The sequence below is a fragment of the Tinamus guttatus genome, unplaced genomic scaffold, assembly GCF_059628265.1.
Source record: "Tinamus guttatus ecotype Peru unplaced genomic scaffold, ASM5962826v1 Tinamus_guttatus_pri_ptg000177l, whole genome shotgun sequence".
Classification (NCBI taxonomy): domain Eukaryota; kingdom Metazoa; phylum Chordata; class Aves; order Tinamiformes; family Tinamidae; genus Tinamus; species Tinamus guttatus.
The window spans coordinates 646,594-662,456 of record NW_028288711.1 but is presented as its reverse complement, the minus strand read 5'-3'; the positions used below and the strand labels follow the sequence as shown (position 1 = coordinate 662,456).

Below are 15,863 nucleotides of genomic sequence, written 5' to 3'. Positions count from 1 at the left end.
CTTCATCCTTCCCGGAGGGCTTTTGCAGATGCTACAGGGAAGGGTTCGGATGTCCCTGATGTTTCAGGGACCAAGAACCCCAGTGACGCTCATGGCTCTCCTGGGCACCCTGCTGCCATGGGGCTTCCGCGAGAAGGAGGATGTTGGGCAGTGAGTGGCGACCGTGGCAGATGCAGCAGGACACACTCAGCCAGTGACCCGGGGCCTTCGCGCGCGCCCACGGGGTAATCGCAGGGCACAGCGGGACAGAGGCTTTGCGGCTTTGGTCAGAGGCTGAGAGATGCTTCCTGGTGGAGGCTTCTTAACTGCTTTCAGCTTTTCGTTGGCTTTTGTTATTGTGAAATGTGAATTTTGACCAAAATATAAAACCCACACGCACCAGCGCACCCTCCCTCCCGGGGCTGCTTTCATTTGCTTTGTGCCTTGGGTTATAGAGCCAAGGCGTTTTTCACGTGGTTTGCTGTGCTAGCACACTTTCATTTTTTAAAGACTTTCATGCCAGTTGGGGTTTATGATCTTTGCCAGGTAGGACTTTTTGGGAAAGCGATAAATTCGTCCAAACCAGCAGGAAATTTCTGCGGGTGCCCAGGCAGCCCCCGGGCCGCGCGCCAGCCGTGCTAAGGTGGTAATAGCCGGAGGGAGCTGCTGCAGCTGTCCTCCGCGTGCCGCTCATTAACGCCGTGCTAATGACCCCGCCACCGCATTTGTCGCGGTGCATCTCCCTGGCGCCGATCCTGCGCTGGCTCTTTCCCCTTTTCACTGGGGAAAAGCCTCGTGGTTCCATTTGACTCCTGCCTGCGGCGGGTGGGAAGCGCTGCCGGCAGCAGAGGGGGGAGGCAGACGCTGTCGCGCTGGCAGCAGCGCTTCCCCCGCGCTGGGGAGCGCGGGAGCCTCTGCTGCCTTCACAGGCTGCCGGCGAGGGGCCCGCGCGGGGCTGCGGCTCGCAGGACGCGCTGCACTGGGGCCCGTCGCGCTGCGCAGGGCGCGAGGGGGTTAAGGAGCGCACGGGGCTCCCCGGGGACGTGCTCGGGCGCTTCCTGCTCCTGTGGAGCCGGGGGCGGCGGGACGGGCGGCCCGCGGGACGCGCTGCAGGCGAGCGCTGGGCGCGGGTGTCCTGGCCTCGGCGCTCGGGGCCCTCGGCCCGCTCCGGGGCTTGTCCCCGTTGTCCCCCACCATGGCCAGGGCAGGGGGACGGTCGCACTGCAAACCCAGCCGGTGCTGAGTGCCAGCAGCACATGGGCCTGCCGGGCCGCCTTGGCCCTGCCCAACTCAGCGGCGGCCGGCCCGGCCCGCAGCGCCCTCGGCCTGGAGGCGGCTCCGCTCCGCTCAGCAAAGCCGCTGGCTGCTATGGAAACCCCAGCGCAACAGGGGAGGCAGCCGGCGCGAGGGGAAGCTCCTGCTTCTGGGTCACGGGTGCCACGAGTCTGCCAGGTCTCTGCCGTAATCCGTCTCAGGCCCCGGCTGAGCCGCCTTGCGTGCACTGTGTCTGTGTGCCGGTGACTCGCCCTCTTTCTCGCTGAGGTTTCCATCCTCCCTTCCCACTTTCCAGGGTGCTCGAAGCTCCGCCAGCACCGTGCTGAGCACCGCTGCTGCAGGGGCCGTCCCTGTGGGGTACAAGGGACCGTTCTGGATCCTCCGGCTGGCAGTCACTGCTCTGCTCACGTCTCCCTGCTGATCCCCCGTGCCGGGTGTACGGGGCACGCGGAGCTGCTGTGCTCTGCCTGGAGCAGCCCTTGGTGCGGGCTGAAGCGTCACGAGTTGCGAGTGCTCAGCTGCCGCGTGGGACACCTGGGCAGGTGAGGGGGTCGGGCGCGCTGCGCGACCCCGGTGTTGGCACCAGGGAGGGCAGAGCGCTTGGGAGAGCCCTGCGAGAGGAGAGCGCCAGACACGGTGGCCCAAAGGCCGCCCTGACGTTTCCCGCGCACGAGGGCCGGCATGAAGAAGCCGGCTGCTCCTGGGAGCCGCGCGGCACAGGGAGACTCCCCCAGCTCCCCACGGGGCGGCCGATCGTCACCCATCTCCTTGTGCCATGCGGGGCGGCCGGGACGTGTTTCCTTGTCCTCTGGCAGGGGGGAGGGTGCTGAGCCAGGGCTTCTCCATCACAGAGACATCCGAGTGGGAGATACCCTGCTCCATGGGAGACATCAGGCTGGGGCAAATGCCCCGATTGGCTCCTTCTGCAGCCAGAGGGGCCGCGGCTTCTGCCTGGGTTTGGGGTTGCGCTGGAGGGCTCCGTGGTCCCAAGGGCAACTCTAGGGGCCACCAGCGCTTTGTGGTGCCACCCTGCACAGGAGTGGCTGTTGGTCTTTGGGGACCCCTGGCTGCTGGTGCCGGCTGACGCAGTTCTTGTCACCCCACGTCCTGGGCTGGTGCCAGGCGGACGGGGAAAGGCCCGGCAGCAGCCGACATCTCCGTGCGGAGGGCAGGGGGAGGGTTGAACAGAGCCTGCTGTGTCCTTGCTGCCTCGCCGAGCATCTTCGCCTGTCTCTTGCCTGCCGCCAGGATGCTACAGCGTTGAGCGCGGTGACGACCTGACCTACATTTCCGCAAGGAAGGTGTCCCGGCCGGGCGCGCACCGCCCTTTCGCTGCAGCCACACCATGGAGCGGCACAAGTGACACGAGGGCTGGGGCCGCCACGTGGGCCACGCACCAGGCAGTGGGACATGGCCAGGTCAGCACCCTGGCTGCACTGGATGGGACGGGACCCGGGCAGCGGCTCCCGGGAGCTGAAGCGCTGGGCGGAAGAGGAGAAGGAGGAGGAGGAGAAAGATTTTGCAGAGCACATAGACGCGGGTGGAGTCATTGGCCTGGAGGAGGGGCTTGTGGCCGTCTCTGGCCGGCCCCGGGAGTCCCGTTTCGTGGAGGCGCTCGGCCGGCAGGTCCTGGATGCCCCCGCTCGTGTCAGGAGGTTCAGCTGTCGGGAGCAGCAGGAGTTTGGTCAGGAGGAACCGGGCGCAGAATGGGAGAACGCCGGGAGTGCCGCACCGGGTGAGTCTCTGCTGCCCTCCCTCACGCCTTGCTCCCGTCTGTGCTGCTGCGCCCACAAGGTGCCACCAGCCCCGTGTCCACCTCGAGAGCCTCAAGGGACCCCAGGGGCTCTCATGTATGGGCTGGGTGATGTGGAACTTGCCACTCTAGCATGGGGCTGCACGTGCTCCCCGGGGACACTTTGGGCTGGCTGTGAGTGTGCTCGAGGTCGCAGCTGAGACTCTGGCAGCTTCTGGGGGGGCTGCTGCAGGGCTGCCCCAGCCATGGCATCCATCCCATGGCAGTTTGGGGCTCCTGGACGTCCCTGTTTCTCGCCCAGCCTGCATGGACGCTCCAGAGCCGGGCGGGGAGGTCGTTCACTTGGTGACCGCAGGTTTGTTTTCCAGGGGACGTTGAGGATCCCGGTGACAGGACACCAGCAGAGCTGGCTTACTGGCAGCCACAGCAGGACGTGACTGAAGAGGAGGAAGAGGAGCAGGGCAGCTCAGGGGACGAGGAGAGGCTGGAGGGGACCTCGGGGGCCGAGAGCGACGGCGAGCTGTACCCAGAGCTCTCCTACGAGGGCCAGTGTGGCTCCGAGCGCAGCAGCAGCCCTGAGGCTCCGCACTACAGCCCGGCCCTGTGCAGCCCCTACGAGAAATCGCAGAGCTTCAGCACGGATGGTGGGGAGACCTCGGATGTCAGCCGCGGCCCATCCCCTCCCAGCCGGCGTGCACCTGGCCGTGCCTGTGAGCGCGGCCGCCGGCTGAGCCCGCGGGCTGCCCCCGGCCACTGCAGCCTCGGCCGGAGCCTCCTGCTCCACCTCTCCGCTGACGACCTCTGCGGCGTCCCCGAGCCCTGCGCCGAGGCCAGCACTGAAGGTGGCAGGGAGCTGCCCACCGGGGCGCTGCGGCCCGCCACGTCGCGGCTCGATGGGGAGGAGCGACGCGGTGGCGGCAGCCGGTCTCTGGCGGCCGGGAAAGCAGCGCTGCCGCCGCAACTGGGCCGGCAGTGCCGGTCGCTGAGTCCCCGGCGCCCCCGCAGCCGAGCGGTGACAACAACCCTGGCGCGGCCCAAGGCTGCCAGCCCTGCAGCAGCCGAGAGCCCCCGCTACGGCCAGGGACTGCTCAACCACCCACTCCCCGACCTCTCCAAGGTGGAGGCGCGGGTGAAGGTTGCGCAGAGCTACCGGCCGCCGCGCGGCCGCGCACTGCCCACCGCGGGTCCCAGTGGCCCCGTGCTGCTCAAGTCGCCGGCGGAGATTGTGCGCGAGGCGCTGCTGAGCGGCGGCGAGGGCTCTCCTCACAGGCGCCCTGCACCCGCTGCCGGCCGCCCCCACACGTTCCGCTGCCCCAGGGAGGCCACCGAGCTGGTGCAGCAGCTGCAGGTGGGCACCCCAGCGGGTGGCGCAGGGACGGTCCGGGCAGTGGTGGTGTCTGATGCCCCCTCTCCTTGCCCCTTGCAGGATGACTACCACAAGCTGCTGACCAAGTACGCCGAGGCCGAGAACACCATTGACCAGCTGCGGCTGGGTGCCAAGGTGGGCGGCGCGGCACTGGAGGCGGGCGGCGGGGCCAGGGCCACGCGAGGGTGCGAGGGCAGGCGTTGGCCCCTCTAAGCTACCCCTGCAGCCTCGGGGCTGCCCTGCGGGCCCGACCTGGCTTCCTCTTTTCAGTGCTGCGGCGGGGAGGTGGTTTGGGAGGCCCTGTGGCTGCCGCCAGCACCTCCTGGGGATGTGGCAGCGAGGTGCCCGGCACGGAAGTGCGACGGTGGCAGCGTGTCCCCAAAATGGCGGGACAGCTGTTTCCCGCAGGACACAAAATGGCGGGCGGGCCTGCCCCGGTAGACGGGACCCCACAGGGCTCCGCGGGGCCTCTGTGCTCCCTTGGGGACCTTGGGGAGGATGTGGAGGTGTTGTCGATGGGGAAACCCCTGTGGACGCTGGGGATCCCCTGCTTCAGGCAGCCTGCAGCAACCCCTGCCCGTACGGGCAGGCTGAGTGAGGACTGGGGCAAGAAATGGCTCTTTCGGCGGCAACATGAGCCTCGTCTTTAGAAGAGGTCTCCAAGGCTGTTGGAAAGCTGGGGAGGCCGGTGGGCTTGCAAGCAAGGAGCAGCTTTGCTCTCCCCGTGGGCAGGAGCAGAGTGTCTGGGGACCCTTTCTGGCACTGTCCTTGTTGCCATCCCTTGTCCATCTGTGACTGTGGGTCCAGCCACCAGCGTGGCACTGAGCGCGCTGGGCTCTCCTGCAAGTGCAAGGACAGCCAGGAAGTGGGTGCTGAGGTGGGTGGCCATGGGCAGATGCTGGCACTGCTGCAATTCACCCTCTACTCGTAGAGGGCTGGAGGGGCAAGCCCGGGCATGGAGCAGGGTCAGGCTGAAGGACTAACCTGAGCATCTGGTTAGGGTGGATCTCCTGGTACTGAAAGAGGAGTTGGCAAAAGAGCTTTTTCCAACAAAAAATAGCTTAACATGAGGGTTTGGCTCTTGGTGCTGGCGGTGGAGGGTGCCTGTGCCTGCCCTTTGCAGCCCTCGTGCCAGCCCTGCAGGTTGCTTAGCTGCTTGTTGGCAAACTCATGAGCATGGCGCTGCAGGTGCCTTCGTGCCCTCAGGCACGTGTGGCAGGAGCTGCACCACAGAGCCGCTGGCCCCATAACTCCTCCTGCAGCGCTGCATGGCAGGAGGGCCGGGGGGACAGTGGACACCTGCTCCACGGTGCAGTTCTTCCCCCTTAGATGCTCCAAGTCCTTTTTCCCCACCTCTCAGGTGAGCTTGTACGCTGACCCGCCAAAGCCCAGCCACAGTGTCCACATGGGGACCCTTGGGACCGGCTCCAAGGTCATGGCCTTCAGCATCCCACAGGCAAGAACAGCGGCCATCAGCACTGCCCCTGCCCCAGCCCTGCAGCCCTTGCTGGATGGAGGTAGGCGGAACTGCTTTTCCCCAATCTGTCTGCTCAGATTTGGGGAATTTCAGCTCACTGCACTCCCCCCATGGCACTGGGGGAGTTTCAGCCAAGACCCTGTACCCAGGGCTGGATCACGTCTTGCTTAAAGGCTGAGAAAGCAGGTACTCCTGGGGGTGACCTACACCTTGTCTTTGCCTTTTGTTGCAGAGCCAGCACAAGGACCAGTCAACCCGGGGACATCACCTCGGCCCTGTTCTCCCCCTGTCCCTGGGATGGGCTGCTCTGCATGCTCAGGAGAGTGTGGGTGTCGGGGGCAGCACCCGTGCCCAGGCACCCAGCTCACACAGACGTTGGCAGGACAGACCCACAAGTTTCAAGCTCAGGCAAGTTGGGTCACAGCAACCACCAGAGAGGGCAATGGGGCTGGATGTAGAGCTTGGGGCTGGATGTTGGGGGTGGCAAAGAGGCCCCGTGCAGGAGGAGAAAATGGATTTCTGCCCCTGTGGTCCCTCCCAGGGCAGGGCTTAGTTCAACTGTTTCTCTCTCAACCAGGTCGAGTCTTTCGAAGCCTGGGTCCAGGCAGGAAAGTCCACGCCGCAGGAGCAGCTCCAGGTATAGAAGCCCTTCCTGGGAGCTCCGTAATGCCCGAGCACCCTGCGGCTCTTGTGCTCTGCTGAGCCTGCTGCGTTTCTTGATCTCCTTCTCTTGGCACCTGGGTTTACCACACACCCTGCCTGTTCCTCGGCAGGGGTGGAGGCGTGGCGGGGACCAGCAATGGAGAGGGGACAGGCTGCACCCCACGGGTGGGTTTGCATGGGATTGCTCCCAGTTCAGCTGCAGGCGAGAGCATCTGGAGCTAAAGTTTTGCTGTGTCTCTGTGGCCGGGCAGCCTGTAGCTCTGTCTGGGACTCCAGGTTTTTCTCTTTTGGGTGTAATGAGCTTTGCTTGTTGCAGGCTGCAGCACTGTAGCCAGCGGCAGCCTTGTGCTGTGCTTGTGTCTGCCCTTGTGAACAATCCTCCCATAGCGGAGCAGTGTCCCTCGCCTGCCCTTTCTCACGGGTGCTGTGTGCCAGGGTGGTGGCCATGACTCGCTGTCCCAGCTCTCGAGGTCTCTGGGGCTGGGGCCTGGCTGGACCCGCGGATGGTGTCGCTGAACAGACAGGCTCGCAGAAGCTGCTGTCAGACCCATGTTCCGGGCAGCCTGTCTGACCACACAGCCACATCCCTGACAATGCAGAGGTGCATTTGAGCATGGGATTAAGCAGCTTAGCTGGAAAATCCCGTCTGGGGACTAATTTGAGACTCCTGGTGTGGAGGGTCCATGCGGCAGCCCGGCTGTGGGCACCCCAGGGGCACAGAGTGGGTAGCTGTGAGTGCGGACGAGGTGACACAGGATCTGTCACCCCAGCACAGAAAGATGGGGTTGGAACCGCAGCCGAGCAGAGGGATGGGTCTGGGCATGTGGTACTGAGATTTCTGTCTTGGATGTGCCGCCCTTCTGCTGCAGAGGTTTAGGAAGCTGAAGGACACACAAGACGCACTGGAGCGAACATATCTGCAAGCCCGGGAGGAGAACCGCAGGCTCCAGCAGCACCCAGGTGCCGCGGGGGAGTTTGATCCAGACCGGTAGGTGTTTTTACCCAGGACGGGAGGGACAAGGGATCAGTTCCCCACTGTGTCACGCTCTTGGCTTCTACCAGCAAATTGCACGGTCCTGTCCTGCCTCATTTCCCTGCATGAGTGAAGGTTGCAGCCTTGCCTGGCTTCACCAGGCAGGGAGCTGGGCCCTGGCCGTGTAGGGTACCCACGCAAGGAGGCTGGATGCCACATCTGCACCCTGGAGCGATGCAAAGGAGGAAAATGCTGCTTGGACAGGGACAGGAGCATGGCAGCCCTGCTGTCTGGATGTGTTCCTGCAGGGAGGTGCACACATGGATGTTTCATTGGGTCGGACTGAGCCAGTGCTGATTAATTCACCCTGGTTCGTGGGATAGAGGTGCTTTGCTGGACGTGTGCTTATTTATTCTACCTATTTGCATTTCATGGGGATGCTAGGGGCTACTGAAGGGTTGTGTGAGGCCCGTGGATCTTGCACAGTTGCTTACTGCTCTCTCCAAACCAGTGAAGTCCAGCAGCTGGTTGCTCCTGGCCCTTCCCAGCTCTCCTGGACCCCAGCCCAGGCTCTGTTTGCTGGCTCCTGGCAGTTACTTCAGCTTGTGCTGGTGGGCGTCTGTCTTTCAGCACAGTGGAAGGGGAGATATTCTGCCTGGGGATGCGCCTGGAGGAGCTGAAGGATCGGCTTGAGCGAGCGGCTTGTAGCCAGCGCTCCCCACGCAGCAGTTCAGAGGCAGGTTCTCCTCCCGGCCGCTCACCAGTGCCGCTGTCCCCGATGCCCTCGCGGCAGGTCCCACTGCCAGCTCTGCGCACCCCCTGCCCCGAGGTAAGCTTGGGGCTGCTAACCCCCATGGCTGCTGCTGGTTTGGAGCGGGAAGGGCCGCCGGGGTTGGTTGGGGTGTCCCAGCTGGGCGGGGGTAGGACCCTGCTGCCAGCAGCAGCCGTGAGGACGCAGCTCCTCCAAGCCCCCTTCCTTGTGCCCTGCAGAGCCCTGCACTGCAGGAGATGCTCCTGCACACCCGGCCAAGCACAGGCGGGAGCTCTGCGAGCGGCGAGAGCGAGGTGGGAGGCGGGCAGCTCCCCCAGCCCCTCTGGCACAAGCGGCTCCAGGTGGAAGAAGACTTTGGTGACCTGCTGGAGCAGTAAGTATCTGTTGCATGGGGGCCAGATGTGTGAGTAGACCTGTGATGGGGAAGGCAACAGGTGTGGGGGAACAACTTAGATTTGGTGATCTGAGCATCCTTCCAGCCTGATAGCATCGTGGCAGGCTCTGTCTTGCAGTCCTGCTCCTCCAGCACAGCGATGTTTGCTGCCTCCCCAAAACTGAACTTCTAAAACCAACCAAGCAGGAGCCAGCACATCCCTTGACAGTGAAATCCTGCATGGGCATCTGCTGTCCCAGATAGTTTAGATCAAGTGAGGCTCTCCCTTTGGCCACCAGGTACAAGCACTTCAAGTCCTTGCCAGAGTTGCTGAGCCTGGAGCGCCTGAGCCTGGGAGGGAGCCAGTCCCCGGAGGAGGTGGATGGACTCGTGGCAGGGGAGCGAGGCCTGGGCAAGGTCTCCTGCAGGACACAGTCACCAGAGGAGAGGAGTGACCTCCCGACCTCTCCCAGGTAAGCATTATCAGAGCCCAGCCCCCCGCTTGGGGGAGGCAGTAGGGTCTGAAAAGGGGTTGGAGCATGAAGGAAACGTACTGCAGGCCCAGCCTCTCGGGAGAAATTACTTTTACTGCTTTTTCATTGTAAATGTGTGTTAAAAAGTACTTTACATCACTTCTCTAGTGCTCTTTTTCAAGAGAGAGATAAAATCACTTGGGAGCAGCTCATCAAATTTTATGTCATTGGCATTGATATGGTTCAGAGTGAACAGCCTCCATTGGACACAAGGCTGCATGCGCCTTCTACACTGGGCAGTATCTGAAAGGTTTTCCTCACTGCTGTCAGAGCCTAGGTTAGAGCTGGGGAGCAGCAGCTGCTCAGGGTTTCCCGTGTGCGGGGCTTTGCAGCGTTCTCAGTGCTTGCTCTGTGCCACCGTGCACACAGGAGGGCGAGTGTCCTCACAGGAGCACGTTGTGCTGGCTGCTGCCAGCACGAACCCAGCTCGTGCCTGCAGCACTTGCAGGAACACCCCAGATTAGGCTCCCCAGTTCTCTCAGAATGCAGAAGATGCTGCATTTTGCAGAGCCCAGCAGTAACAGGGAGTGACTGCCTGTCACTCCCAATGAGAGGCAGTCATGAACAGAGCTCTGTACCGGGGGATGCTTTCCGCAGGGCTGTGAGTGCTCAACACTGTTTCGTCTCCTACCCCAGGCAGCCTCCGGAGAGGAGAGCGGGGCGGCTGCCCCCCGCGGAGCCGGCGTGGGAGAAGGGCTGCCTGCCCTGTGCCGGGGAGCCGCTCAGCACGGCCAGGGCGGCCCACACCGCGGCGGGGCTCCCCGAGCCGCCCAGGCTGCGGGCGTCCCCCTCCCCACGGAGCAGCGGTGCCGGCAGCGCTGCCTCCCAGCACCAGCTCCGGCCGGCGAAGGCCGCACGGGCCCAGGTGAGTTCGCAGGGCCACGCGTTGGCCTGGGGTCCCCTGTCAGCGGGAGGTGACGTGGGGCTGCAGGCTGGCCCTGAGCGCCCAGGGGACAGCGGTGCCCTGGACACCCGCTACGTCCATCCCTGTCCCTGGGCAGGCAGAGAGGCAACCATCGGTCCTGCGGCTTCCTCCGAGGTCTCTCGGGCCTGTGTGTCGCAGCTGCTGAGCCAGCTCCTCCTCTCACTGCAGGAGCAGCGAATGGTGTCACCGGAGACGGACAGTGGCTTTGTGGGCTCGGAGGCCAGCAGGGTGTCCCCGCTGATGCACGCCCTGGAACACCGGCCCCTGCATGCTGGGTATGGCTCCGGGTGCAACGGTATTTGCTCTATGGGAAACAAAAGTCATGGATGTGGGGAAGCAGAGTGGGGCAGTGACTGGGAAGGAAACGCTCGAGAAGGGAGTGGGGCTGGGGAGCCCTGAAACACCCCTGGAGGGTTGCAGGGTGACCCATACAGGGGACGAGCCCAGTGCCGGAGGGGGCTGGCCAGGCATGGACAGGCCCATGGTAGCTGACCCGTTTTGTCCCTAGGACACCTGGCTCACTGGGAAGGTCAGGTCCCATCTCCACGGCCACGACCCTCCATCCTCTGAAGAAGGGAGAGGCAGCTCCGTTCCGCTCGGAAAAGGCACCGATGGGCATCTACACAACCCGTGGGCATGGGGCGCCCCGGGACAGCACACGGGGGCCCGACCTGCTCCCCAGCACCCCCTCCCAGACCAGCTCCCCTCCCCAGTGGGCAGACAGTGTCACCAGCAAGATGGCACCCATGGCACCCGATGCTGATGGCAGTGAGTAGGCAGATTGGGGCCAGCGTTGCGGGGAGTGATGGGTCCCTGGGGTAGTGACTTCCCCCACCACATGCCTGGGTGAAGAATTATTTTCCACCCTAGATAGTTTCATAGCTGCAATGGATGAGATTTATTCAATGATTTATTTTCTGAGTCTCATCTCTAAGGAGGGAAGAGGCTCCAGCTTATGGACTTGCAGCTGTCAGCAAATCTGTCTGTGCTTCTTCAGGGGCTGCTGCTGGAGGTGCTGCCACACAGGGGCTGCCCTCTCGCCTGCTGGCTCTGCTCTCCCAAGCATCTCCTAGGGGAACAAGCGCAGTTCCCACACAGCCGTTCACGGTGAATTTCCTCCTCGCAGCTCACATGGACTCCACGGTGGAAGAGAGGAGCAGTGCGAGCTCATGCAGTCCCCCGCCTGGCAAATCCAGGGCTCCAGCCGGCCCGGCCCGCGCCACGCTGTGCCCTGACCAGGCACACCACGACCTGCTGGGTTCCCGCGTGGAGCGCGAGTGAGTGCCCGTCCCCTGCTCCCAGCGGGACAGGCCTGGCCACTGGCTGGCACAGGGACCCCAGGGGGCGGGAGCCCAGGCGCAGAGCAAGTCCCAGCAGCCCCAGTGCCTTCTCCTGTGATGGCAGCTTCCCCCTCTGGGAAAACTGCTTTAGTGGGGGATCAGCTCATAGCTAGAGGCCAAGGCATGTCGCCTGCTTGAGCTGAGGCCACAAAACTCACGACGTGTGGCAAGTTTTGAGGCAGCTGTGGACAATACAGCAGAAAGGTCCTGGCCTTGTCTGGAAGGGCCATCGTGCCCCTGATCCACCGCATCCCAGGCAACAGGATCATTTCGTTCTTGTCGCTGACTGTGCTCTCCCCGCACGGCGCAGGCTCGCGGGGCACCAGCAGCCCTTCCGCGGGCGGGAGGCCGAGGCTGCACCGTGACTGAGCAAGGCCTTGCCCAACGTTAGCAAATGCTCCGGGCACGTTACCCAGTGGCCCCCTCGGCTGCTGCTGCGAGGGTGGCTGCGGAGCCCAGGTGCGACTGCGCCACTCGACAGCTCCCCCAGCACCCACGCGTCGCTGCCGGCTGTGCTCGGGGCCTGCAACGGAGCAGGGAAGGGAGCCCTCCGCCCTGTGCCCTGGCAGCCCTGGCTACAGGGAGACCCTGAAACTTCTCAAATCCCTGCTGCTCTCAGGTGCTTGGGTAGGAAGTCCATCATGTTCGTCGCTGCTGCCCGGCACTCCTGCAGGGAGACAGAGAGGAGGGTGGCCTGAACACAGGACCCGGCTGTGCGGGCAGCGTCTCCTGGCGCTCTCCACAGCAGGGGGGTGATGCTGAAGTGCACGGCCAGAGGACAGGGCCAACTCGTGGCAGGGATGGGCTGGTGCTCCTCACTGTGCTGGGCAGCTCCCTGTGCTCAGCCGTGTGACGAATGTTGTGGGTTCTCCATAGAAACCACCTGTGTGTGCCAACCAGCCAAGGCTCAGCCCTGACCGGGAGGGGAGGGCTGGCACTTGCCCCCCGCTCTGCTGCACGCTGTGTCGGTCACCCTGGCCCAGGGTGCAAAGCTCCGCACACTGCGAGGCCACCCCTCACATATCTCTCTCCCTGCAGCCGGGCCATCTGCGCGCTGCGGGACGAGGTGTCGCGGCTGCAGCAGAGGCTAGAGGAGAGTTTGCACCGCTCGCGCAGCTACCCTGAAGGCAAAGCCCCTCCGCGGAGGCAGACGGTGCGCAGCGGACTGTCCCCCGAGGAACCAGCACCCTCCGAGTAGGTGGCGGAGCACACCGGGCCCTTCCTCCCAGTAGTGCTGAGTGGGCCAGGCAGCAGGCGCCGCTGGTGGGGACAGCACCGGTTTGCACGGTCAGCCCCGAAGGCGCAAGGAGATTCCCTCTGTGCCCAGCTGGTCCAGTTTCTGTTAGGGCCTGGAAGAGGGTCAGGGCAGGGGGGAGAGCCGGGCTCTGTTGGGATGATCCCAAGGTGTCATGATCACAGGTGTCATGAGGGCAGAATCGGGCCGTGACCGTGTAGCATACAGGGATGCAGCTGCAGAGGGGATGCTGAGCAGCGTCCTGGGTTAACCCGTAGCCACAGACCCCTCCAGCTCATTCTACTCACCTTGCTCTCGCTGTGAGTCCCAGAAAGGTCCCCACACTGGCCCCGCATCTCTGCGGCTCTGCATTGGTGGCCCCCTGCTTCCTGTGTGGTTGCAGTCCCCAACCCCGTGAGCTGTCCCACTGACAGCAACTCTGTGTCATCTGCAGGGAGCCGAGCACCACGACCCCGGTGAGCAAGGCAGCCCGGAGAGGGAGATCCGCGTCACTGCCGCGGGACGGGACGGAGCTGCTCCACCGTAAGTGAGACCGCACCGAGGGCCAGGGTAGCTGGGCTGTCCCCTCGGAGAGGGCAGCGGGACACCCTCCTCCCTGCCTTGCCCCTGCCCCGAATGGGGAACGGGTCCTGCAAGGGCAGTGGGGGGCAAGGTGCCCTGGCGGGTCCCCAAGGAGGGCTGGATGCCCCCACACTGCTCAGCCCAGGGCAGACCCTGCAGCGTGGGCGCAGCGGTGCAGGATGCTCCCCCACTAACCCCATCCTGCTCTGCAGAGTCAAACCACTCGCTGGCCAGGCCCCGGGATGGGCGGCCCACTCGGAAAAGCCCTCAGAGCCCGCGAGCCACAGTGACGATCAGGGGCCAACACACAGGTAGGTGCGAGTCAGGCAGCCCCCAGCGCCTGGTGGTGGTTGCTGCTGGGGGGGCGGTCAGTGCCAGCCACCCCCCAGGCTTCTTCATGGGCTAGCAGGCGAGTCGGGCTGTGCTTTTTGCGGGGCTGCAGTACCCTGCGACGCCGCTCACCTCCCCGCACCGAGAGCAGCGCTGGGCGCCCCATGGTGCCACCAGCCGTGCTGCAAGCAGCCCCACACAGGCAGGACGCCTGCCCCGGGCATCGCTGCCCCGGGTATCGCTGCCGGCACTTGTCAGATGCCAGGCAGGAAAATCGCCTTTTTGTCTGCGATCTCAGAGGGCTTCCCAACTGCCTGTTAGTGGAGCTGTTAATGACTTTAGACATTAATTCATTAAGTAACTACAGACTTACAAGACTCGGGGGAGTGAGATATGAGACCACTGGGCGCTAGCCTTTTTGGGTGGGATGGGGAAGGGCGAAGGCAGGCAGTGGCTGTGATGGGCACAGAGCAGAGCAGGGCTCTCCTCGGGTTTGGGAGAAGAGACGAGGGCTGCCTTGCTTCAGGGAGAGGGCAAGCCCGTGCATGGGCCTCTGTCCTTGCTGGGGAGCCCGCCCTTAGTAACCCAGTGCATTCTTTGTTTCCTGATGCAGCCCTTCACAATGACCTGGGCACAAGCGGGAACGTGTGCCCAACCCTTTCATTCAGCTAAAGATTAACCCCCCGGCTTTGCTGCGCAGCGCCCTGTTTGTGGGCACCCGCTTCACCTCCTGCCTGGGGCCTTGTGCTTGCCGGGCGGTTTCCAGGTAGCAGCAGAGAGGAGAGCTCTGTTGTGTCTGGTTGCTGTGAGTAACTGAACCAAACATGCGCTGGGCACTTTCCGGATCCCTTGGCAGAGCATTTTGCACATGAAAGGGCTTTGTATCCGTTCCCCGCCATGCTGCTGCACGTGCCAGCCTGCTCTTTCCAGATCGCTCTCACATTCTCTGCAGAGGAGGGTTTTTTATGCACTTGCTTTTTCCTCTCTCTTAGTCACCTCCTCGGTGGGAGACGTGATGCAGCAGCCCCAGCAGAGCACTCCCAGGAAGACCCACTGTCCTGTGTGCCACTGCCCCCAGGACACCCCTGCACCCAGTGCCAGCAGCAGAACAGCGCACGGTGGGTGCCCAGAGCCATCCCGTGTTCCCCGGAGAGCCACGGCAATCACGCTGCCCCACTGATTGGGGCTGGCAGTGGGGGACAGGACATGACTTAAGAAGGGTCTTACCCTTCTTGTAAGCGCTGCCATGCTGCTCAGGGTCATAAATGAGAGTCCCTGAGTGCCATGGCCTGTCCTGCAGGGCCCTCGTGTTCCCAGGGGCGGGTGCAGGCAGTGTCCACTGCTCAGATTAACCCCTGTTTTGGCAGCCAGCAGAGCAGCTAAGCAGGTTCCTCTCCTCGTGCAGCCCATGGTGACGTCTCCTGCTTTTCTCTCTGCAGCGGAGCGCAGCTCAGACAGCACGTCGTCCCCAGCCTCCCGCGTCGGTCCCAGAGCTGAGACGCTGGAGCAGCCTGGACTGTGGTACTTGGCAGCCGGCCCCCCTGCAGCTGCTCTCGGCTATCTCGCCCCAGTCCCCGTCGTGCCTTATGCACCCTCCATGCTGTAAGGATGCCCTGCGCTGCCTTGGGGCAGGGGGAGGAACATCCATGAGGGATGGGGCTCCATGAAACCTGCCTGGATGTATGGGTGCAGGAGAAGGTCCCTGCACCATGCACCCACCCAGGATCTCTTCTGGCTCGCAGCTGGGCAGGCACACGTGGAGCCCCAGGCACGAGCAGCCTGTGGTGCAGAGCCATGACCATGTCCTCTCTTTCTTTCCAGCTACTGCTCCCCAGTAGTGTCTACCTCACCGCCTGTCCTGACTGGTCTCCCCCTCCATCCCGCTGCCGGGTCCTGGCTGGCAGAGTGGACACCACGGGCCACGCGCCAGCAAGCTGCCAGCCGCCGTCTCACCCTGGACCTCGACGACCTGGAGGAACTTAACTGGTCCCTGTCCCATGCCGTGGAGGCCGCCAAGAGCGTGAAGTTCACCACAAAACAGATGAGCCGTTCGCTGACCTCCGAACTGAGCAAAGTCCGGGACCTGCGGGGATCCTGCCTCTTCTGACAGGAGCTGGGCATGGCTGGCATGAAGCTAGGAAGCTGGCGGGAGGCCAGGAGAAGGCCTCGGCCGTGATGTGCCAAAGTAGCTTGTCTGTCCCTGCCTTCTCAGCAGGCAGCAGGAAGATCCTGCCCTGCTGGATCCCTACCACACCTGGAGGCACGTTGTCCAAGACTGGAAGCATCTC

At 63.8% G+C, this 15,863-nt stretch overlaps 1 protein-coding gene across 1 annotated transcript; it reads left to right on the top strand.

Annotated features, from left to right (window-relative positions):
• The first annotated feature begins 2,664 nt into the window (after positions 1 to 2,664).
• AKNA (AT-hook transcription factor) lies at positions 2,665 to 15,863 on the top strand. Its single transcript, XM_088523294.1, is given in 20 exon segments — positions 2,665 to 2,989; positions 3,376 to 4,355; positions 4,434 to 4,508; positions 5,734 to 5,890; positions 6,083 to 6,258; positions 6,428 to 6,487; positions 7,383 to 7,501; positions 8,117 to 8,315; positions 8,477 to 8,631; positions 8,931 to 9,104; positions 9,801 to 10,029; positions 10,258 to 10,364; positions 10,598 to 10,857; positions 11,216 to 11,366; positions 12,468 to 12,627; positions 13,118 to 13,139; positions 13,458 to 13,556; positions 14,568 to 14,693; positions 15,015 to 15,177; positions 15,397 to 15,863. Coding segments are annotated over 20 exon segments (4,023 nt in total). The 3' UTR covers positions 15,683 to 15,863.